This window comes from Crinia signifera, chromosome 19 (assembly GCF_055691185.1).
Source record: "Crinia signifera chromosome 19, ASM5569118v1, whole genome shotgun sequence".
Classification (NCBI taxonomy): Eukaryota; Metazoa; Chordata; class Amphibia; order Anura; family Myobatrachidae; genus Crinia; species Crinia signifera.
This window is the reverse complement of record NC_139226.1, coordinates 34,914,532-34,938,142: the sequence shown is the minus strand read 5'-3', so window position 1 is coordinate 34,938,142 and position 23,611 is coordinate 34,914,532. Positions and strand designations below refer to the sequence as shown.

Below are 23,611 nucleotides of genomic sequence, written 5' to 3'. Positions count from 1 at the left end.
GGGGGGGAGAGGGGTGTGTGGTCTCCAGATCTGCTCGCAGGGGGGGGGGGGGGGGGGGGGGGGGGGGTGTGGTCTCCAGATCTGCTCGCAGGGGGAGGGGTGTGTGGTCTCCAGATCTGCTCGCAGGGGGGGGTGGTCTCCAGATCTGCTCGCAGGGGGTATGGCTCATCGCCAGTAATGCAGGGCTTGTCTGTATTCATTCAGAAGTAGCTCTATAATAAAACCATTTGACAGCCAACAGAAATACCCCACCCAAGCTATTGCCAGAGCTCTTGTCCCCTTAACCCATTGAGTGCCAAAATAGGTGTGAAAATAGACAAGCAACATTTTTTTTTTTATTAACCCCAAAGGGTGTGAGTTGCCGTTTTTCATGCTGAAAATGGCACCTGAATTAAGCCTCACAACCGTCGCAGGATCAAATTCGCTCAAAACCCTATGGAGGTGCGAGCACTTGTCAGCGAATTCGGGCCACCACAAAGTGCACTCGGCAAATCATCTGCACACATCAGGGTTAAAAGGATTGACCCCCTTGAGTTCCAACGTTGCTGAGAGAGAGATCCTCAAAATATCCAACACCGCTCACAGCGACTTCTTTTTTTGGGTGCAATAGTTCATTGACTCGGCAGGATTTGTATTTATTTATAGTAACAGAACAGTCGCTGTGAGCGGTGCTGGGATTTGTAGTGGATATTTCGAAAAATCGCTCGGAGCAACGCTGGCACTGAAAGGGTTAAGAGTATGTTTGGTCCTATGCCAAAATGCTCTGAAAATAGGGCTATTATTTACATCAGTGATGGCTGACTGACACTCCAGCTATTGCTGAACTACACATCCCAGCATCAGTTTTAGCATGGCCAAATAGTAAAACTGTAGCAGGGCATGCTGGGATGTGTAGTTCAACAACATCTGGAGCGCCAAGGTTAGCCATCACTGATCTACATACAACACCCAAGTTTGGAAGGAAGGCCGGCGGGTTTCTATGTTCTTCTTCCTAAACCCACAGCTGCTGGAGGAATAAGGGTGCGACCTGTCACCTCTGCGCAGACCGTTCCAACACTACCACCCCCCCCCCCCCCACCTGCCGTCCTCGCTGTGGGGCACATTCGGTTCTCCAAACAGACACAGCTCCAGAATAAACAGACAGTGAGATTTATTTTGTATTCTACAAAGTGTGTTTTGTAAAGTTTTTGTCCCCACAGATTAAAAAATACATTTCCGACATTCCACACACAAAGTCACACAACGAAAACAAGAAAAACAATTCTAGCAACATTTGCTATCGGTCAAACATTATACAAAAGGTACTCGCACTGTGACCCTCCCTGCTCATGCCCCTGACACACCCATGCATTATTACAATAGCTATCTACAACCATACTATGCCATTCTGTATAATGTTTAATATATTGCCACACACACACTGGGGTCAGATGTGTTGTGGGCTGAACTGATATCCAAGACCGGAGAGTCAATCAGTAGACAAGAGACTGGAATTTAAATTCTTGGAGAACAGGCTGCACTCTCTTGAATGCTGGTTCGCCCCATATAACAGCTGCCTTTATGTGTAAGGACAGTCGTTGGTATTTAAATCTGGGTCGTTAGTCACCAACTCTTAAAAGGTACATGACAGAAGTTACTACATTACTAGATGCTACTGCAGGTTCTTGGTTGTAGATAAAGCTATAAGTAATGTCAGTCTGTACACTGGACTTGGGGCACAGGCCATCCACCAGTGCGGCCAGTCTTTCCTACCCCAGCTCCTTATAAATTATCCATGCACAGACGTAGTAAATATGGTACCACAAGTGCATGGGCTAGCCATGTACAGAGGTCAGTAAACTTGCTTCCATTACCTGAGATCACTGATGCTGCCGCCTGACCACAAGGGGGAGCCTCTGAACAGTTGACAGATCCTGGGCATGGTTTTGTACTTAAATAATGGAGATGGGAGAAGCACCAGCAATACACACTGCACCCACACAGTGTGACAGACCGATGCTCAGGCCAGGAGTGCGTGGAGCTGTTCGTTTAGGGTGGTGTCACCAGGACACTGCTCTGAGCCACAGACTCGCAGAAGACAAAAATACTTCTCTGGTGCTAAAGAAATGCCACAAATAGAATCCACAACGGGATGGCCCTTACGAACTACGCCTGAGGTACTACAACGTATGGCTGGTGAGGGATGCACTTTTGTCGCTCGTTGCAGTTGTAGATCCAGCGTGGACGGACAAAAGACAGACTGGAGTTATCATTGAGAGCCTGACAGAGAGAGAAAACCAGGAAGGAACAGTTTAATATACGGGCAGGCACGGTACAAGATTACGGACAAAGAAGTATGCCGGTTCTGAGGACTCACCTCCTCAAAGCTGTCATCCCATTCCTGGGCTGTAATCACATACTGCACCTTCTCATTCATGTACTCCTCCAACTCCCTGCAGAAAAGTATCGTTACTACAAAGTACATCCTCGCTGCTACTCGGTGGGACTGTGCTGAACTATCTAGTGTTCATTCTAGCAATCGCCATCTTTGAAAACCCATGCAGTTCCTCTTCCCTGCCTGGGGTGTCGCTGTCTGCTGTAGTGCTTCTAGCCCAGTGTGGCCTGTATATCAGCACTGATATGCAAACCAGACTTGTGCTAGAAACACCACAGCAGACAGCGACACCCCAGGTAGGGAAAAGGAACTGCATGGGTTTTTAAAAATGGGGGGGGGGCTAGAATGAACTCTTATCTTTTGAGTGAAGCCGTCACCTATAGCATCCAGATCTCAGTTTTTTTTAACTATACCATAAAAAAAAAAACCTGGTAACATCTCTCTTTCAACACACTGTCACTAGGGCAGAAAATAAACCCAAACGCAGTCTCCACCATTCAGGTACAATGCTCCATAATCACTTATGTGACACTTATGTTTCGGACTCTCAATTAGTGTACACACAGAGCAAGGGTCTATGTAGTCCAAATCAAATAGAAAGTTAGTCTGAATCGCACATGTACAGCCGTAATAGAAGCTGATTGGATCCCAATGCACGGCTTCAGGATCAAAAGCAGAAACTTCTGACCGATTGAAAGGAAGGCCATGATGTGAAAGTGGTTAAAGCAGAGTTTACACATTAACCTCTTACCCGTTAAAAGCGGTGATGTATCGCTGCAACACCCGGCGCTCAGCGACAGGGAACTCTCCGTACAGGAAGAAGCGTTTGCCAATAAACAAATCTGAATGTGGAGCAAAGAGGTTTTGTTAACGTAATGATTAGTTTTGTTTTTCGGTACTTGTGGAGTATCACGACTCCTACGACCTTGATCGTATGCTAAAAAAATCGCATCGCATGCGATCGCACCCGATTTTGCACTGAAATGCATCAAAATGCATTGAAATGTGTAGTAAACTAGTGAAATGCCCCCAAATGCCATTTTTCATAGTGCACCACCCCCACTATCAACGTCAACCCGAAGCGTGGCGAGTACAGCGAGCCCGCGAGGGGCGGCGGTACGCGTCCTATGACCTTTTCATACCCCCACTATCCACGTCGGCGTGGAGTTGAGAATAGAAAGTGTGGCGAGCGCAGCGAGCCCCGCGAGGGGACGCGGATACCTTCACAGCTATACGCTTCCCCTCGCGGGCTTCACAGGTATCCACGTGCGCTCGCCACGCTTCGGGCTTGGTGGCTCGCTGCGCTCGCCACACTTTCTATTCTCAACTCCACGCCGACGTGGATAGTGGGGGTATGAAAAGGTCGTAGGATGCGTACCGCTGCGCTCGCCACGCTTCGGGTTGACGTTGATAGTGGGGGTGGTACACTATGAAAAATGGCATTTGGGGGCATTTCACAAGTTTACTACACATTTCAATGCATTTTGATGCATTTCAGTGCAAAATCGGGTGCGATCGCATACGATTTTTGACCAGAAATGATCAAAAATCGGTAAAAATCGCTTTGCATCGTATACCACTACATATGGCATACGATGGGAGCCGTGATACTCCACAAGTACCTGTTTTTCTGTTCTTTAATCGTATCTTGATTGTAAAAAACAAAAATACAATGTAGGTATTTCTGTTCCATCGATTAATCATTGTCGGCAAGCCCTCTGCAGCAGCCATGGGCAGTTACAGACAACCCTGTCTAATTGGTGCCAAAACAGTCATCTACTATCTGTGTCAAAGTGATGAGAGTCCTGAGCCCCTGAGAAGCCTAATAGGATACACTAGTAAGAGCATGATGATCCGGCACTGCCATACGTTCCACGTACCTGGAAGCTCAGGAATGGGCAGGTCTAGCTGAGGCTCCTCCTCCACATCGGTATTCTCATCCGTTGACCCGGCATAGGGATCATTTGTGGGAGGCGACCGGTTCTCGCTTTTCATCTGCTTCTTTTCCTCCATCCTTAATGCAAGGAGACCGATCAAACCTCAGTTTTTAATATGTTAAAAGGGCAAATTTGCTAATACTGGGGCAGATGTATCAATCTGCCTATAACGGTTTTTAAATAACGAGTCCCGCTTCTCCAGCATAACGTGGGCAAACGTTATAGGCAGATGTATTAACCCCCCCTCCCCCCGAAGCCGATAAGGAGAGCCGTTATGCCCAGCGTGACCGGCTCTCCTTATCGGCTCCCCCGGCGCATGCACACTCGCGGCTCCCCCCCCCCAGCTTTCTGGGCATGCGCGGGATCTCGCTAAAACCACGAGATCTCCAGCGATGGCAAAGCCAGAAGCAGAGCTAGCGTTGTCCCCACAGTGCGCTAGTAATACATTGGGGTAACCATAATCCCCCCCAGTTAACCAGCGTCAAGTGCAGAAATGCACTTAACGCTGGTTAGTACATCTGCCCCATTATCTCTATAAAATATTGGGGCTTGTTTAGGACAATTAAGAGTTACTCTATTTTTCAGGTTTTGACATAGTCCAATTAAACAGATACATACATACATACATATACACACACTAGACCAGGAGTGGTCAAACTCGGCCCTCAGGTGAACACACAGTTCACGTTTTCCAGGTCACCCCGCAGGTGCATAGGTGAATTCAATACTCACTGACATTTTGAAAGATCCACAGGTGGGGCAAATTATTTCCTGAGGACCGACTTTGAGAACCTGTGGACTAGACACACACACACATTTATCAACATCAGTCCGACAGTTTGCGGTGTAAACCTAATGCCACCTACTTTCTCAGCTCATCCTCGGTGTCCCCCCCAGAATCATCATCACGAGCTCGGTCCTCATCTGCAAAAGTAACAAACAGAATAATAACTTCATGCTGCTGCTATTCACATATAAGAGGGGAAAAAGGCCAACTCATTTCACAGTTTTTAGCCTTGAAGGTCACGATCACACAGAATCCAGGCCTCAGTTTTTAAAGCTACTTCCTTTAACCAGGAAACAATTACCTAATAACAGTGCAGAATTGATCTAAGCATTGATAAAAAGAGAAAATTCCACGTTTATGGGCTCAATCCTATTAGGCATAGGTTCTCAAAAACGAAACAGTGCATGTTTTCCAGGTCTCCTCAAAGAATCACAAGTGAAATAATTAGCTTTTAATGACCAACCCTGTGCTCCTGCTGGTGGATCTGGAAAACGTGAGCTGTTTGGGACCCTGATTACAGAGTTTGAGAATCTATGCTATTAGGTGCTTAAGTGTTGCCATGGAAACCCAATCAATGGTACCCCAACTACCCCCCCAAGTAACTTTATACCATGGCATGCGTGCGTGTCTGTATTTTACAATTATATATATATATTCCATTTACATTCCATATATTATAGTTTATGGAGCGATCTATAAGTTCTTGGTTTAACGGTGCCTCAAGGATCTATTTTTTAAAGATAATTTGGTACTTGTGTAGTTTCACAGCGGCAGGGAAATCGCATTGCATACGATCCGGTTTGGATCACTTGACGTGTATTCAGTGTCCCCTCGTGGGGCTCGCTGCGCTCACCACACTTCGGGCTTATTTTCATCGTCGGATCGCTGCGCTCGCCAAACTTTATAGAATCAACTCCACGCTTGTGGGGGTATGAACAAGTCAGGAGGACGCGTACCGCGGCATGTATAGTGGGGGTGTGCTAAATCGCATGCAATGCAATCCGTGGGCAGGAGAAACTTGAAACAACAAAAGTACCACTTCTCCGGCCCATAACTGTATATTCTAGGTTTAGTACTCTGGTTGAGTAGACAGATATAGCTTAGAACAGATTACACATGCTTAGTGCACAGATAACGGGATGTGCTGCTTACCCATGTTCTCGTCGTCTGTAGACCCTCCGTACTCATCCTCCACTTTTGGCGAGTGATTCCTTTTGGCCGCACTGGGTTGTTCCTCCTCATCCTCACTCTCCTCTTTTACTGCAGTTCTTGCTGGTTTGGCTTTTGCAGGGCTGGACGCCTGATTCTTATGGTTTGCCCGCGCAGCGTCTGGATTCTGATAGTCAGGAGACCAGGAGAGAAGCAATGGATGAGAAGTGTAAGAGCTGCATGAGACAGAGTTGGAGAATCCTATCGTAATAAAGGGAAGGAAATGTGTTGCTTATTTCCATCAAGGACGTATAGTTCTCTATACATTGTGGGGATCCTATGGATGAGCATACGCAGGAAATTTAGACATTTGAAGGAGGGACGAATTACCGGTTTGTGTACTCGAGTTTTGGGCCGAGGAGGATAATCTTCCTCACTGTCATCATCATCATCTTCACTGCTGGAGTCAGCGGTGTCCATCCTATACCTGAGATGAAAACACTATTAATGTACTAACCATAAATTATGGCAGAAGTAAAGTGAATCGACATCATATCCTACAGTACATTACATCATCAGAAAGGTTACAGCCACAGATGATTGGCTGATACTGTTACATAATGGAAGGAGCGGGATCTCCAACAGCACAAGGAATTGATCAGCGGCTCCTAACCATACTGCTGTGATACATTAAAGAAAAGGTGTTGGTGCAAGACTTCCGTACTAGCTACATGTAGGCCAGTTTTGTACTTTTTTAAATTATTATATGGATTGCAGGCTTTATTTTACCCATGTTTTTCTATCTTCAACACCCACACCCTGTGTCTTTCCAGCCTTCCACGCTGTGTCTTTCATACGTATATCCCCTCCACCACATAGTCGCCTCTTATTTGTCCCCTCCGCCTCTCTTTACAGGTGGGGCTCAGAGGGGTGTTGCATTTAGGGGATTGTGCAGTGCCAGCATCAACTGTCTTCCCCCTACCTTCCTATCGGTGTCTGCCACTCTCTCTCTCTCTCTCTCCACAATTCCATCTCCCCACTTTCATATCTGACCCCCCCCATGTCACTCTTTGACCTCTCCCCCGCCCATCCTTGCTTTCATCTCTCTCCCGCCTCCCTGCCATCTTTCATCTCTGTTCCCCACCTCCGATCATCTGCACCCCTCCGCCCCCCAACCTCATTTCTGCCCTAGTCACCCATCACACTTTAACCCCCCTCCATCCACTGCCATCTTGCTCTTCTGTGTTGTCTCTCCTTCCCACTTTCTGTCACCTTCCTTCCCATCTTTCATCTCAGCCCTCCCCTATCTTTCTTATATCACCCCCCCCCTTGCTTTCATCTACTCCCCTTAACTGTACCCTACAACTCCAGAACACTTTCATCTCTGCCCCCCTCCACTCCTCCCTTTACCTGTCCCCGCCCTTCTTCCCCCCTTTGATCTCTCTCCTTTATACCCTCCCATGTGTCCTATTCACATCTCAACCAACTTTCTTATACCCGTTCCCCCCCCACTTTCAAATCTCAAACACTAGGTTCATCCAAAAATATGAACACTCCACCCACCCCAAACAAAAAATAAAAAACAAACCAGTGCTCACATTTTGCATGGTAAACGCTGTTTCTTCCGGTAACAATCCAGGATCCACTCTTTCCGAACGATGATCCCTCCTGCAGACTTCACCTGACTGTACTTCGGGGTATTGGCAAATGCACATCTGGAAATATATTACAGAATGCGTGAGTCCTGCATCACGTTCCTACACAATGTGCTGTAAATCGTGCAGAATCAAATACGATACCAGTACTAAGTGGAGTGCCACAGCGGTCAGTGCTAGGGTCCCTTTTATTTAACATATTAATGATATTGGGGTGGGAATACTCAGCAATGTTTCCATCTTTGCTGATGACTCAAAAACTGAGAAGAGTAATTAGAACCAACGAGGATGTCTCCACGCTTCAGAGCGATCTTAATAAATTAGACGAGTGGGCAAAAAAGTGGAAAATGAGGTTCAATGTGGATAAATGCAAGGTCATGCATCTTGGGAAACATAACCAGTGTGCTAGTTCTAGCCTAAGCGGGGAGGCACTGGGTAACTCAGAACTTGAAAAAGACCTAGGAGTCCAAATAGATAACAAGCTGGGGTGTAGTGCTCAGTGTCATATAGCAACAAATAAGGCCAACAGGATACTAGCGTGTATAAAAAGGGGCATGGAGACTAGGGACTCAAATGTAATTACGCCACTGTACAAAGCATTGGTTAGACTGCATGTAGAATATGGAGTACAGTTCTGGGCCCCGCACTATAAAAACCACATCCTAGAACTGGAAAAAGTCCACAGAAGAGCAACACAGCTAATAAAGGGAATGGAGAATTTAAGCTATGAGGACAGATTGAACCATTTAGGATTGTTTACGCTAGAAGAGACATATAAGGGAGGGACATGCTAAAAATGTACAAATATATCAGGGGAACGGTCAGATGCCCTCTTTACTGTAAGGAAGGACTCCAGGACACGTGGGCATGAGTTTAGATTAGAGAAAATAAGATTTTGTTCCGTTATAAGAAAATATTTTGTTATAGTCAGGGCAGCCAATCTATGGAACTCTCTTCCTGGAGATGTGGTGTCGGCAGACACAATAAATACATGTAAAATAAGGTTGGACAAATAAACTTGAAAGCTTGGGATTGGATTCTAAGATAGTTGAATGGATAAGAGCATGGTTGCAGGACAGAAAACAGAGAGTTGTAGTAAACGGAGTACAGTCAAAGGAGGGAAAGGTTACAAGTGGGGTACCCCAGGGATCTGTACTTGGACCGGTGCTTTTTAATATCTTTATTGGTGATATTGCAAATGGAATTCAGGGTAAAATGTGCCTTTTTGCAGATGACACAAAGGTATGCAACAGGGTAGACACACCAGGAGGGGTAAAACAAATGATTGAGGATCTAGGTAGATTAGAGGAATGGTCAAGAGAATGGCAACTACAGTTTAATGCCAAAAAATGCAAAATCATGCACTTGGGTCTCAGAAATCCAAAGACTCAATATAGTATAAATGGCAATATAATGGAAACTACTGAGGAAGAGAGGGATCTAGGTGTCACTATTTCAGGGGACTTAAAGGCAGGTAGGCAATGTAACAAAGCAATGAAGAAGGCAAGTCAGATGCTTGGTTGCATAGGGAGAGGTATCAGCAGTAGAAAGAAAGAAGTAATAATGCCACTGTATAGGTCATTGGTACGACCTCATCTAGAGTATTGTGTTCAGTTCTGGAGGCCATATCTCCAGAAGGATATAAATACATTAGAGACTGTACAAAGAAGGGCAACTAAAATGGTGCATGGCCTACATCACAAAACGTACCAGGAAAGACTAAAAGATCTTAATATGTATACTTTAGAGCAGAGAAGGGAAAGGGGGGACATGATAGAAACTTTCAAATATATCAAGGGTTTTAACAAGGTACAGGTGGGAGACATTCTTCACAGGAAGAGGAGCAACAGAACACGAGGACATGCACTGAAACTAGAGGGAGGAAGATTCAGGGGAAATGTAAGGAAGAATTACTTCAGAAAGAGTAGTAGATAAGTGGAATAGCCTCCCATCAGAGGTGGTAGAGGCAAATACAGTAGTACAATTTAACCCCTTCACGACATATGACGTATATATACGTCATATGTCCGTTGCAGGGGAATCAAGCCAGCTCACGGAGTGAGCTGGCTTGAAAGAGAGCAGGTAATGGCTGTATATTACAGCCAGGTCCCTGCTCTCACGGCCACGAGCGGCGAGTTCGCCGATCGTGGCCGTTTAACCCTTTAAGCACCGCGGGCAAAGCGCCCGCAGTGCTTAAATAGCTGATCGGAGGGGGGGCGCCCCCCTCCGGCGCCGATCGGGGCCCCCCGCAGCGAGATCGGAGGGTGCCGATCGGTTGCCATGGTAGCCAGGGGTCTAATGTAGACCCCTGTGCTGGCCGTGTATGCATACCTATTACATCCTGCCTCAGGCAGGATGTAATAGGAAGTGCATAAAATCACTACGTTCAGCCATAGAGCTCTATGGCTGAACCTAGTACAGGCGATCGCGCCCCCTAGTGGTCAAGTACACTAGGGGGCCTTGTAGTAAAAGTAACAAAAAAAAAAAAATAAAGTTTAAAAATAAAAAAAAAATAAAAAAATATTAAAAGTTCAAATCACCCCCCTTTCCCCATTTCCCAAATAAAAATAAATAAAAAATAAAAAAAATAAACATATTTGGTATCGCCGCGTTCCTAAAAGTCCGATCTATTAAAATATAACATTAGTTATCCCGCACGGTTAAAGGCGTAAACGGAAAATAATCCCCAACGCCAAAACTACGTTTTTTGGTCGCATCGCGTACCCAAAAAAAAATAACTAAAAGAGATCAGAAAGTCGCCCATATCCCATAATGGTATTAATTAAAAAGTACACTTCAGCCCGCAAAAAATGAGCCCTCACCCAGGTCCGTAGGTGGAAAAATAAAAAAGTTATAAGCCGCAGAACATGGCGACGCAACGCAAATTAGAAAAAACGCAAAAGTTGCGATTTTTTTTTTAGTGGTAAAACATAACGAAAACTATATAAGTTTGGTATCGCCAGAATCGTAACGACCCATAGAATAAAGATAACCCATCATTTTAAACGAACTATGAACTCCAAAAAAACCGTAACCAGCGCAAAATTGTGCAATGGCGTTTTTTTTTTTTTTTACCCCACATTGAATTATTTCCTGATTCCCCAGAATATTATACGGTATAGTAAATGGTACCATTACAAAGTACAACTTGTCCCGCAAAAAAAAAGCCCTCATGTGTCTATATAGCCGGAAAATTAAAAAAGTTACGCTTATTTGAACGCAAGGAGGAAAAAAAAAAAAAAAATTACCTTAAAAGGCAATGTCGTGAAGGGGTTAAACATGCTTGGGATAGGCATATTGATATCCTTACAAAAAAATAAGGATCAAATATGGTTTGAGGTAACATGTTTAAAAAAGGGGCAGACTAGATGGGCCAAGTGGTTCTTATCTGCCGTCAAATTCTATGTTTCTATCTATTGGTTAAAAACATACAGGAGTACAAGCAATAATCATGGTCTGTCATTAAACCATATCAGTATAGCAAGGGCTGGAGCTAATACACCAAGGTTGAGCTGGATGGATGCGAGTCTTTATTCAGCCTTAAATACTATGTAAATAAGACTGGCGTAGAGATGCTACACTGAACGCTAGGAAACTTCTACATCTTACTACAGAGCTGATCCTCTGGCAAGCATTGGTACTACTAAGTATTTCACATACATGAGATGGGTGCTGTCAGGTGTCCAGTCTGGTCTGTACTTGGCTCCCATCTCCATGGCTTTGTCCCGAAGGTCAGATCGGAATGGATTCTGGAATCCGCTCAGTACAAACACTGTTCCCTGTAAGAGACGATTCAGCTCTACTGGCTGTGAGCTGGAACTGGGGGAGGTCTTCTTGTGAGCAGGCTTCTCTGGCGGTGTGGTCTTCTTTACCGGAGTCTGGGCTTGGGGCTCAGCTAAAAACGAAACGCACACAGAGTTTAGGTGATGACTTCCCAGGAGGCACTATGATTCCATATTCCACATTTATGACGAAATAAAAAAAGTAAGAAAACCCAATAGGTGCCTATAAGAAGCCTCTACAGTTCAGTTAGTCGGGTAAAGCCGCTCTTGCCAATAGGAGAATAGGCAACAGGAAGTTACCTTTCACTTTCTTTGGTGCCGGTTGCGAGTTACTCTCTTTGGAATGAGATGGGGACACCTTGGCAGGAGGGCGGCTGGAGGGCTCTTTATTGAACTCAAACTTGCGTTTTCCAGAGGATGGTTCCTAAAAGATAATTAAAACTATAAGCAGATGAGATATGCCATCCTGGTATCCGGTCCCTGGGTCAGCAATGCAACAGTGACCACTGCAGGTCAACAGTGACTCTAGGTCAATATGAACATTGTTGGCACAATTTATTCACAAAAAAAAAAAAAGATGACTTGGTTCATACTTTACTAAAGCGGATGGTGTGCCGAGTGCAGAGGCACTGTCCCCGAAGCACGGCGAGCGCAGTGTCGACAGAACCAAAAAATGTGAAAAACTGGTGTCAACCATGTACATTACCTTTAGTTTTTGTCGACCTATCAGTTGACCTAGGGTATCTATACCAGAACCGGATCAATATCCGCCCTTACAGGTGCTATTATTGTTACTCATTGCACTATATAGGTGTTCTGTCACTACTGCAGCTGACACGTAGCCTTTGTGTTGTTAATATTATAATACTCCAATTGGCTGCACATTGGCCTGCTGGACAGTCCAACACTGTGATGGGCTACGGGTGGCTCCAACAATGTGCTCCTAGACCCCTTTCACTTCAATAATAGTTCAGTTTTCCTGTACACACCTCAGAGACATTAATGAGAAACAGCTTCGTTACATGAGGAATTTCTGAGTGATCAGAGATTTTTTACTCAGCCAGGGTTCGCCTAGAAATGCTTAACATTCCTATCAAAGGTACAAGATGGGCGGAAGGGTCTGTGCGCTCTTGCACGGTGATGTTTCCATAAATGCACCGCATTTACATAATCGCACTCGGCTAAACAAACAAAGCACCTAGAGAGGAAGGTTTTTCTGCTCCTCCAACTACACCGCTAACATTTTGCTCCTCTGCCAAAGTCATCTGAAGTTTTTTTCTTTGACGTTTGTTGTATCACTGTCTCCTTTTGTAAAGCGTAACGGAATAGGCTGCGCTGTATAAGAAAGTGTTAATAAATAAATAAAATGCAACCACACTTGAAAGGGCACAAAACTAAAACTTGAGTCTTGAGTGGTGAAGGAGCACAGAAAGAGGAGACAACCGACAAAGCAGTTGGTGTTGTGAAGAGGGGACCGCTCCTGTACTTAGGGGACGATTCAGACCCACAGATTTGTCTCCGATGGGCGAGGGTCTACGCACGCGCACAGGCACTAATGTGCATTCCGTGGTAGACGTCCGGCATTTCGAGGGAGTGCCCACAAAAATGGAGGGCGCGTCCATAGAAACGCTGGGAGGGCCCCAGCAAACGCATGCGAGCCGCTGCCTGCTCGGGGCAGGTGGATGACATCACATGATGTCAGCATCCGCCCCCAATTCAAAGAAGACCCTGCAGCAGAAAAGTAAGTCTTGCATGCAAGCGAATGTGTAAGCGCACACATGCGCTCGGAGCATAGCGAGGGTGTTTGGGCAGTGCTAGGCTCCGAAAATACGCAGTCTGGGTCAGGCCCTTGGTCCATAACACCTCAAGATCTTCCAGATAGGATGTGAAAGCGGTATCCATCCGATGTCACCACCATGTGCTGTGTCTGTATCGCTTTCCCAGTCACATATTACCACCACTGCCTGCGGGACCATAGTTTTGTATCTCTTGGAAGTCAGATGCTGTTACGGTTACCTTTGATGTGGTGCTGCTGGGTGGGGTTTTTGCGATCGGCTTCTCAGCTGCGTTGTCTGCGGATCCGGTGCTCTGTAACGTCACTGACGCATAGCTTTGTGAGGCCTGGGGAGCTAGGGGTAAGATCAATGAGAACAGAAGCTGTTACCGATTTCAGGTCCATTCAGACCCCAATTACTGCAATCTTCTGACTCAACAATCACACAATAATGACCCTCCTGTATTTGAAAGCCCAGTATGATCCTTTCCCTCTGGGTAACATTTAAGTGGCTGATTCAATCCTGCGCAATATGCCATTGTGGGAATGATATATTGCTGCCATTACGGTAGACGATGTACTGAGCCGCTATGTGCGTGGCGGAGGATTGCAGGATACTCGGTGAGCACAATCCGCAGAACTGAATCAGCCTTTCAACTCCAAACATATAAAGCTTCCGAAACATTTTGTTAACAGATGATGCCTTATATTACACTGCTGAATGGGGAATGTATCAAAGCATGGAAAGAGATAAAGCACTAAACAATTAGATCCTAATGGTGCCCATACACATGGGCGATTCTGCATACAATCTTTCGATTTCAACTGCGACATATTTAAGGATTGTATGCACATTGAATGCGTCTCCCGACATGACGCGCATGCCAGCCGGTCGAATGTCACGTCGATAAATATGTGCTGCACAGAACAAATTGTATGAGCGATCACAAGCAGTTTTTAACATGTGATCGCTCACAATGCGATCGGTGGGTGGCAGGAGGGCTGGCATGCTGCAGTAGTCAGCATCAGAGTTTGAAAAAAAAAAAAACATTTCAAAAGGCTGAGCGGCCCTCTGATTGGCTGAGAGAGATCTCGCTCAGTCAATCAGTGGCTGCCTGAATGTGAGGCCTTGAATTGCCTGAGAGCTCTTTCAACCAATCAAAGGGATGCCTAGTGTGTTGAAATTTTTTTTAAATCAAATTCTACCACCGCCGTTGACTACCGCCAAATGCCATCCTTCCTGCTGCCCACTCCGCTACACTGCCGCCAGCCTTCTTCCAGCACCGATGAGGGATCACAGGTGGCATGTGACATTGGGTGCTGGGAAAAAAGCACTTGGACACCATAAGATATCACATCCGATCGCACAAGTGTATGGCCAGCATAACTCTCCTGGTCTAAGCCATGTAGAATAGGAGCTGGATCCACACTTTGATGAATACTCCCCTTTGGGAACAGATTACAGCAGTGAAAAGAAGAAATGTTCCAGTTGCTCAGACAAAATGAGGCGCAGGATTTACCTTTCGGTGGCGTTACGTCGGGCTTGGTAACACGGCTGAAAAAGAGACTTCCGGGACGCATAGAGGGGGACTGGCTTTCCTCTTCCTTCACCTTAAACTGCCCCAGTTTGGTCACCTTCTGCAGCAAAGGATCATGGGTAAATATGTAATGAGAAAGTAAGGGACAGGACATGGCACCAGGTGACATTACTGAAGCTGAACCATGGATGTGCCTATGTGAGTCATACTGATATTAACAGAGTGGCCATTCTCTGTGCGAGCAGAAACCTTCTGTTTGCAAATCCACCAATTTGGACAGTGCATTTCTGCTCGCACAGAGAATGATGCCCCTATATACTAGCTGTCACGGAAGAAACCTCAAAACGTCTAGCAGCCTTCATCCCTAGACAAGTAGTGGCCAGCAAAGCATCATGGTAGACAAATGAATGAGCAAACGGTAAATGTGTCCCATATTTTCAACTTGTAAAGGTGCCCATACACGTTACAATTATTGTATACAATATTGCATCTCATCGCATCTCGGTTTTGCGATGAGATGAGATCTAGTACAAAAATGTATGTGCAGCACATACTTTTTGTACTAGATCTCATCTTATCTCATCTCATCGCAAAACCCAGATGCGATGAGATGCGATATTGTATACAATAATTGTAACGTGTATGGGCACCTTTAGATCTTCTATACAAGTTAGAAGCGCTGTATAAAATGATATCCCGAGGAACCATAAAATAAACTCTAAGTAGCCATACCGGAGGAGAATGTGGGGGCTCATCTTTGTCTGGTGGAGAGTGTAAACGAATAATTGACAGTCCGTAAGCCAGGTTCTATGGGGTGAGGACAAAAAAAGCAATGACATGGTTACAGTGACTTTCTGGAAACTGACATGCCTCCATGCACGTTAAAGTGTTTCTAGTTGTGCCCTTCCTTGAATCTTTTTTTGCAGCCTTTTCTGTTACAATGCGTCTTATTCGCAACTCGATGTGACCAGGATGCACAAGCAGCTTTTGCTGATTAATATGATGTGGCGAATTTAGCATAAGCTGCTTGTGCGTCTTATTAACATCCCTTTGCAATTAGGTCGCATTATAACAGAAAAAGTTGCACAAAAAGGCACCAGGCACTAACGAAGCACACGGCGCTCACATGGTACGTGTAATACGACTTGAAGCTCACACAGGACAGATGTATGTGTACAGATTTGTATGTCGTACAGAAGTATAAAAGTTACTCTTGCTTGAAACACAGTCTAGAGAGAAAATAAAGCCAGTCAGCTAAAACATCTCTAATAACTGTTGTGTTGGGATGCCATCTAGTCTCGATTTTAGAGAAAACACCCATTGCAGAGGTGAGTGGCACCTCTCTATACGAGACAAACAGATGTGGACAGTAAATTTCCAAGGAAAAATAATCATTCACATCCATGAATACGGGTGGAAAGCTACAGTGGCAAAACATTGGTAGACAGAAAAAATAAACCCATCTGCTTTTCTATAGCCCAAACCACAACACACATTTACCACTGCTGTGGTTTACTCCACTTGAACAGACTACATTAATAATCCTAACACTGCGGTTAGTCAGATCAGAGTACGCTGCAAATGTAGCAAACTTACAAGGATATATACATCATGACATGCTGTGTATTAGTATGTACACAATGGGGAGATGCAGAGCCTTGTTGATAATTACGAGGAGGAGCAGGGGTACTTATTGGCCTAATATATCTTGGGCGTGTGTACGATTCCCTTCTACTAGGAAAGAACGTGGGGGCAAGAGGGCAATGCTTACTTTGGTGTATGGCTGAGTGCAAACTATTTTCACCCTGTCCCACTTCTTCTCAGCCGCTGCCTTCACCAGCTTGTCTGGCCCAAACATCCGCAGGCGATTCAGGTTAGTGCCGCTCTTGCTCTCGCTGGGTGACATAAACGAAGACGTTCCCAAGATCACCTGATCAAAAAGACAATTGTGATGGGGACATTTACCAAATACATTTTTTTTTTTTCAAAAGCTCCGAAGTTGTTTCATAAAGCTTAAAAGACAGTAAATAAAAAAAGAAATGTAATGGCTATATTACCCGAGAGAATACATTGTTCTCTATTTTGAGATGATGTGAATGTCTTCACCCATTGTGGGGCTTGTGTTCTGGGTTTATTTCTAGCATTACACAAGCAGCAGACGAAAAATAAGGCGCGCAAAACCCTTCCCAAACTAGAACAGACCTTACCCGTCATTGCGCTGGCGCAATAAACTCTGTTCTGTTTCCCACCATATGTCAATGAGTCAGCAAATGCATGTGAGCCGACTCCGAAGCATTTACTGACATAAACATACAACAAAAAACAAATATTACAATTATTCAAAACATGATTTAATGTAACTGATTAACTTACTAACACCACCGCTTTGGATAAATATTTTAAATGGAGTCTAGATGAAGATCTTCACAGCACTGTACTATCCAGGGAAATATAACACTCATTAATATCAGTGCCATGGGAGCGAAATGATTTTGACCCAGGGGTGGTATTAGTAATTGAATCAGTTATTATGCATAGTTATGTGTTTTAATGAACGAGTATTGTTCTTTATTGAATGTTTATGTCATAAATTGTGTATACATGTACACACAATGGGCTGATTGAGATTCCCACAGGGGAACGCAGAGTGCTGTACTCATGTCCTTGGACTGCTAGACTCACAAGAAGTAAAGACGGCCTTCCCGGCTTACCTCATATTCCTGCTCGCTGACAGACGTTGAGTGACCCGCCAACACCTCGACAAATGCAGAACCTTCATTTCCTATGTCGATACTATGGATCTGCTCCTCCTTCTCAAACTGCAACAGACAGAATGGTATCATCTATTTTATTAGCACATGTGCCGCAATTGTCTAGCGCACACACAACCCACGTATGTACGTACCCAGGTACCTTTGCAATGCCTCGCATGGTGTGATTTTTTTTTTTTTTTAACACAATGCTTGGCATTAAGGAATCATTTGGGAGAGGAAACAAAAATGCAGGCTTGTCGCTGTCGTTTTAGTGGTGTGTCTCTGCCTTCAGCTGCCACCGTGTAAGTAGAGAAACATGGTGTGAGCACCGCTGCCACTGCCAGTCTGCGGAGCGATGGACCTCACAATGAAAGTGACACTAGCACGGGATTACTAAGACGATAGAACGCCGAGTATGTTCTCAGTAGTTTTAACTTTATACAAAAGGGCTACTATATACATATATATTTAAATACATTCATATTGTATTTATAGTGTTCACTTTAGGCTGTTTTAACAGGGCGCCCGATTTTTAACGGGCAAAACGCACCTGGCTAAAACAGACGGCCCGTGGGTCCACGCCACTGCACACGTCGCGCATGTTATGATGTGCACATGCACTGCGGTCACATTGCCAGGACTGACAACCAATCAGAGAAGAGGTCGGGAAACAGAGGGGAAGTGTAACAGAAAGGAACAGGGTTGCCGAAGTGACCCAGCAAGTATCCATTAGGAACAGCAGTGGACTGAGACGGGTAGGGATCAGAGAGGCAGCTTCAGTAAATGTACTCCTTACGGATGCTGGGTAATAGATTAATAACAATATTATCATAGGCTGGGATTCAATTACTGAATATCTTTTTTTTGGTCGATAAAACTGTTCTAGCATGATTTTTAACCTATGGTCAGTATCGGGCAATCCAATTTCAGGCTGTTTTTATTGGCCGAAAAAAGGGTCCAGCATTGTGCGATATAACATAGAATACTGGATAAGTTCCTCATCCCACGTGTTATCCCGGCTCCAGCGGCTTACTTAACGGAGATTACGTATTGGGTGACTGAGGCAATTAGACAGCAGTAAACTACGGCTGCTAATAGAATACCCGACATGCTGTATAGTCATCTAGTAAAGCAGATGGTATCAGACTAGTACATGATTTTGCTACCCATAGTTATGTAAATATCATGTTCGAAATCATAGTCTTAAAAACACTGACGTAAGCACAAGATCCACCAAACTGAATACCTGCAAAATGACGGAGACCTGCTTCTCCCCGGCTTGTCTGGCTTTCCACTTCCGGTAAGTGTCGGGCTTCAGTAGGTTCTCTGCTGTGTGAGTCTATGGGACAGAGGTACACAATGTTGAGAGCAGCGCACATTGTAACTAGACAAAGATGATAACTGGTTGCTTATTAGGATGTGCTGGTAAATTCCCATTTCTACTGTAAAGAACAGAGCGGATTGTCAGTGTCACAGGACACCCCTAGGTTTCTACATCAGCTCCTCTCTCAATATGAACATTTCTGTTCAGTGTGATTATTATTTTATTTATTACCAGTTATTTATATAGCGCACACATATTCCGCAGCGTGGACAGAGAATATTTGAACATTCACATCAGCCACTGCCCCAGTGGAGCTTACAATCTATATTTCCTACCACATGTATGCGTAAACACAGACATTCTAGGGTTAATTTGTTGGGAGCCAATTAGCCTACCAGTATATTTTTGGAATGTGGGAGGAAACTGGAGTACCCGGAGGAAACCCACGCAAGTACAGGGAGAATATACAAACTGCGCAAAGTTAGGGCCATGGTGGGAAACTAACCCATGACCTCAGCGCTGTGAGGCAGTAATGCTAAAAAATGACACCATCCGTACTGTCCCATCTGTTTAATGTGCGGACCACAAGCAACATAAGCTTTTCAGCTTCATCCTGCAGGCACAATTAGGTTGTAATGCTACAGTCTTTGCACATAAGCACTGTTAATTAATGGAGCAATTACATACACTACCAAAATGCAAAACAAAAAGGAAAAAGGAAGTGAGCCCCACTGCGCAGACTGAAATGTACACTATATACACTTCAAGCACATAGATAAAGCAATTCCACAAGAGTGACAACATTCAAGGGAATTGTACAATACTCATGTAAACCTTCTCACTTTTCTTTGATACAGGCGCCAAATCAACTGAGTTGTAACGTGTGTGTGTGTGTGGGGGGGGTTTACTAAGATGGAAGTTCTATTTCACATGGGATGTTGCAATGGGCAACCAATCAGATAATATCTATTACTAGGTGATTCATCACCGTCGTGAGGGGCTACGCCCCATTAGAAGTCGAAATATATGTGAGTGTGAGATAGAGATCGCAGAGAGAGAGAGAAAGAGATCGCAGAGAGAGAGAGAGAAAGAGATCGCAGAGAGAGAGAGAGAAAGAGATCGCAGAGAGAGAGAGAGAAAGAGATCGCAGAGAGAGAGAAAGAGATCGCAGAGAGAGAGAAAGAGATCGCAGAGAGAGAGAGAGAGAAAGAGATCGCAGAGAGAGAGAGAGAAAGAGATCGCAGAGAGAGAGAGAGAAAGAGATCGCAGAGAGAGAGAGAGAAAGAGATCGCAGAGAGAGAGAGAGAAAGAGATCGCAGAGAGAGAGAGAGAAAGAGATCGCAGAGAGAGAGAGAGAAAGAGATCGCAGAGAGAGAGAGAGAAAGAGATCGCAGAGAGAGAGAGAGAAAGAGATCGCAGAGAGAGAGAAAGAGATCGCAGAGAGAGAGAAAGAGATCGCAGAGAGAGAGAGAGAGAAAGAGATCGCAGAGAGAGAGAGAGAAAGAGATCGCAGAGAGAGAGAGAGAAAGAGATCGCAGAGAGAGAGAGAAAGAGATCGCAGAGAGAGAGAGAAAGAGATCGCAGAGAGAGAGAGAAAGAGATCGCAGAGAGAGAGAGAGAAAGAGATCGCAGAGAGAGAGAGAAAGAGATCGCAGAGAGAGAGAGAAAGAGATCGCAGAGAGAGAGAGAAAGAGATCGCAGAGAGAGAGACAGGGATCGCAGAGAGAGAGACAGGGATCGCAGAGAGAGAGACAGGGATCGCAGAGAGAGAGACAGGGATCGCAGAGAGAGAGACAGGGATCGCAGAGAGAGAGAGAGGGATCGCAGAGAGAGAGAGGGATCGCAGAGAGAGAGAGGGATCGCAGAGAGAGAGAGAGGGATCGCAGAGAGAGAGAGAATCCCTTTCGTGGGCACCCCTCCCCCCACCCGAGACCCCCCCTCCCGAAATTCGCGGGCACCCCTCCCCCACCAGCGACACACACCCCAATTCACGGGCACCCCACCCCCCCCTCCCGAAAATCGCGGGCACCCCTCCCGAAAATCGCGGGCACCCCCCCCCCCCCCATGTGGGGGGTGCCATGACACCTTCAGCAGGGGCTGTACGCTGAGTACAGAAGTGCTGTGGATGTCTGGCCAGGGAGGAAGGAGCTGGCAGGAGGAGAGAGTACAGATGAGCCACTGCAGCAAAGGCATCCTGGGTCACAGTCAGTGTGCTCGGGTGGAGGGGGTGGTGTTCAGCCGTGGGGCGGGGTTTGGGTGGTATTTGGCCAGACATGGGGAGTGGTGGGAGAGTAAGGGGCAGGAGCTTTGTGTAGGACATAGGATGTGTAGAACTTGTAATGCAGGTTCTGCATTGTGGATAACGGTGGATGGGCCTGTCAATCACCCGTGGAACCCCGCCCACCATTACCTACACTGCTTTTGAGTGACGGATCTGGCTAAATATATAAGAGATTATCTAGAAGGTGCTAAATAAATAAGTAGATGCTGCTTGGTTGCACAAAGTAACATCCCATGTGAAATAGAAGAGTGACGCGGTACACTTAGTGACAATGTCGACATTTGAGTGAAATACTCAAGTCGACTTTACCATTGTCGACCTGCTGACCTTAGCCATGTTGACTCATTTTAAATGTCAACTTAAGCCAGGTCGACCTAAATTGGGTTGACCCAATCACCCATACCCAGGCACCACAACACATGATTAAGCCACCTGTAGTACTTAGCTCGTGGCGCGCTGGGGTTTGCAGTTCCACAAGGGTAGCCCAACCTACTGTATTCATTTCCACATTAGATAAATGCATCCATCCATATACATACCCTCTAGTCAGAAATTAACAGGCATTCCGCTGTGATGTTAAATCAGGGTACCAGTTGTACCCTAGACCCAGGTCAATGTACAGCACTCACCGTGTCCGCGCTGCTGCAGGAGACCACGTGCTTCAGCTTGATCTCCGGCATTATTCCCTGTAACCGGCTTTCAGGCAGGCGGCTAGCGCACAGGAAACTACTTCAGACTGAGGACTCCACCCGCCAACTCTTCTGTATGCTGTACCAGCAGGTGCCAATGCATGCCCACTACAAAGAGAACACAATTCTAGTAACATGGAAGTATACATTTTCAATTCAAATGGATTTCTATAGATCAGCTGCTCATTATTTTACAGCTATTACCACAGGGGCGGAAGACTAATCCATCCATTTGGTTATGACTAATGGAAGAGACTGCTACAATTGCCTCTCTGAGATTATAACAGAGGATATCAACAGCAATATATTATCTGTAGATATATATACCTAAGCGTACCAGCTTCTAGTGTCTAAACAGCCATACTACAAACATAGCATGGTCACTACACAACTTTGACACAATATAAATATGGTTGGCTGTAGGTAAATTTATATCACAGATTTAGGGATTGCGGCGGGGGGGGGGGGGGGGGGGGGGGGTGAGCAGGAGGTGGGTACTGACCAGCGACCATATATAACTAAACACTACTAATCATGGGCCCGTCTGAGGTGACCAGGTGCTATGATTTACATCAAAACATAGTCATATAATTATAGTAAGTACACGCAAATAAGTTAATAACATTAACACATGGCTTGGATTACATGTCAAGATGTGACACATGAGTATGTTTCGTATGGACATGTGACACACACTGTATGGACACTAAGTGCACACACCAATGCCCCGGCACAGTGTCCAACCACCCATGCTGCACCCATCACTGTATAGGATACACAGAGCACACTGACAGCACAAACACGCAAGCACCAGATCGAACCACGCACAATAATGACTGTGAGACGCTTCCACACACGGAGAGATCCCGCGAACAGCGACGCTCCCGCCCCGGAAGTGACCAAACTACCTGCCGGAAGCAGGTGGTGGGCATGCGCCGTGCGTGCGCCACCCGGAAGTCGCAGCAGCGGCCATCATGCTGCACCCACGCCGGCGCCGCCGTGCCGTGCACACCCGGAAGGTGGCAAATGGCATTGGCATTATAATCATCATCGCTCTTGTACTCTCCCTCCTGCATTATTGATATAGCAGCACACATCCATTAGCCATTGCTCTATGAATGACCTAATGGGGGAAGTTTACTAAGATTTGAGACATGGGATGTTGCTAAGGGCAACCAATTATCTTCTAGAAGGTGTTAAAAAATGAGTAGGTTCTTATTGGTTGCCCATAGCAACATCCCATGTGAAATTTCCCCCATTGTATTTAAGTGACTGTAGGGCTAATCCCTAATGTTGCTGAGGTTCTGAATACTAGTGTTGGAAATATCTCCTATGGATTAAATGGATTTTTCTCTTCTCTTTATGCAATTTATTGAATGTTTTTAACGATATTAAAATATTGTGCCCAGTAAAGGCTACTTGCTTCTGTTTTACGCTGTATTACTTAAATATTGCAATAATTTGTGTAAAGAATCATTTATTATTACTGCAGCGCTGCTTCCTTTTTTCTTTATCAAACATGTAATTGTCTTAAAATATTGATTATCTTGCTGCAGTAAAATGAGATA

At 45.3% G+C, this 23,611-nt stretch overlaps 1 protein-coding gene across 3 annotated transcripts; it reads right to left on the bottom strand.

The window, feature by feature from the left end:
• Positions 1–1,133: 1,133 nt before the first annotated feature.
• Positions 1,134–23,020, bottom strand: XRCC1 (X-ray repair cross complementing 1). Of its 3 annotated transcripts, none has more exons than XM_083162349.1 (18): positions 22,872–23,020; positions 21,984–22,151; positions 18,996–19,088; positions 17,708–17,815; positions 16,768–16,926; positions 15,729–15,803; positions 14,979–15,096; positions 13,701–13,813; positions 11,985–12,108; positions 11,563–11,797; positions 7,846–7,962; positions 6,638–6,734; positions 6,251–6,434; positions 5,178–5,235; positions 4,255–4,388; positions 3,126–3,216; positions 2,357–2,432; positions 1,134–2,259 (listed from the first exon to the last, which is right to left on the bottom strand). In XM_083162349.1, the coding sequence occupies exons 2-18, from the start codon at positions 22,032–22,034 to the stop codon at positions 2,146–2,148; spliced, it is 1,947 nt and encodes a 648-aa protein (XP_083018475.1). In that variant the 5' UTR covers positions 22,035–22,151; positions 22,872–23,020; the 3' UTR covers positions 1,134–2,145. The 3 variants fall into 3 exon arrangements, with proteins under 3 accessions (XP_083018475.1, XP_083018477.1, XP_083018476.1); XM_083162351.1 differs by having other exon boundaries at positions 14,979–15,093; XM_083162350.1 differs by lacking the exon at positions 22,872–23,020 and adding an exon at positions 22,764–22,843.
• Between the last annotated feature and the right edge of the window lie 591 nt (positions 23,021–23,611).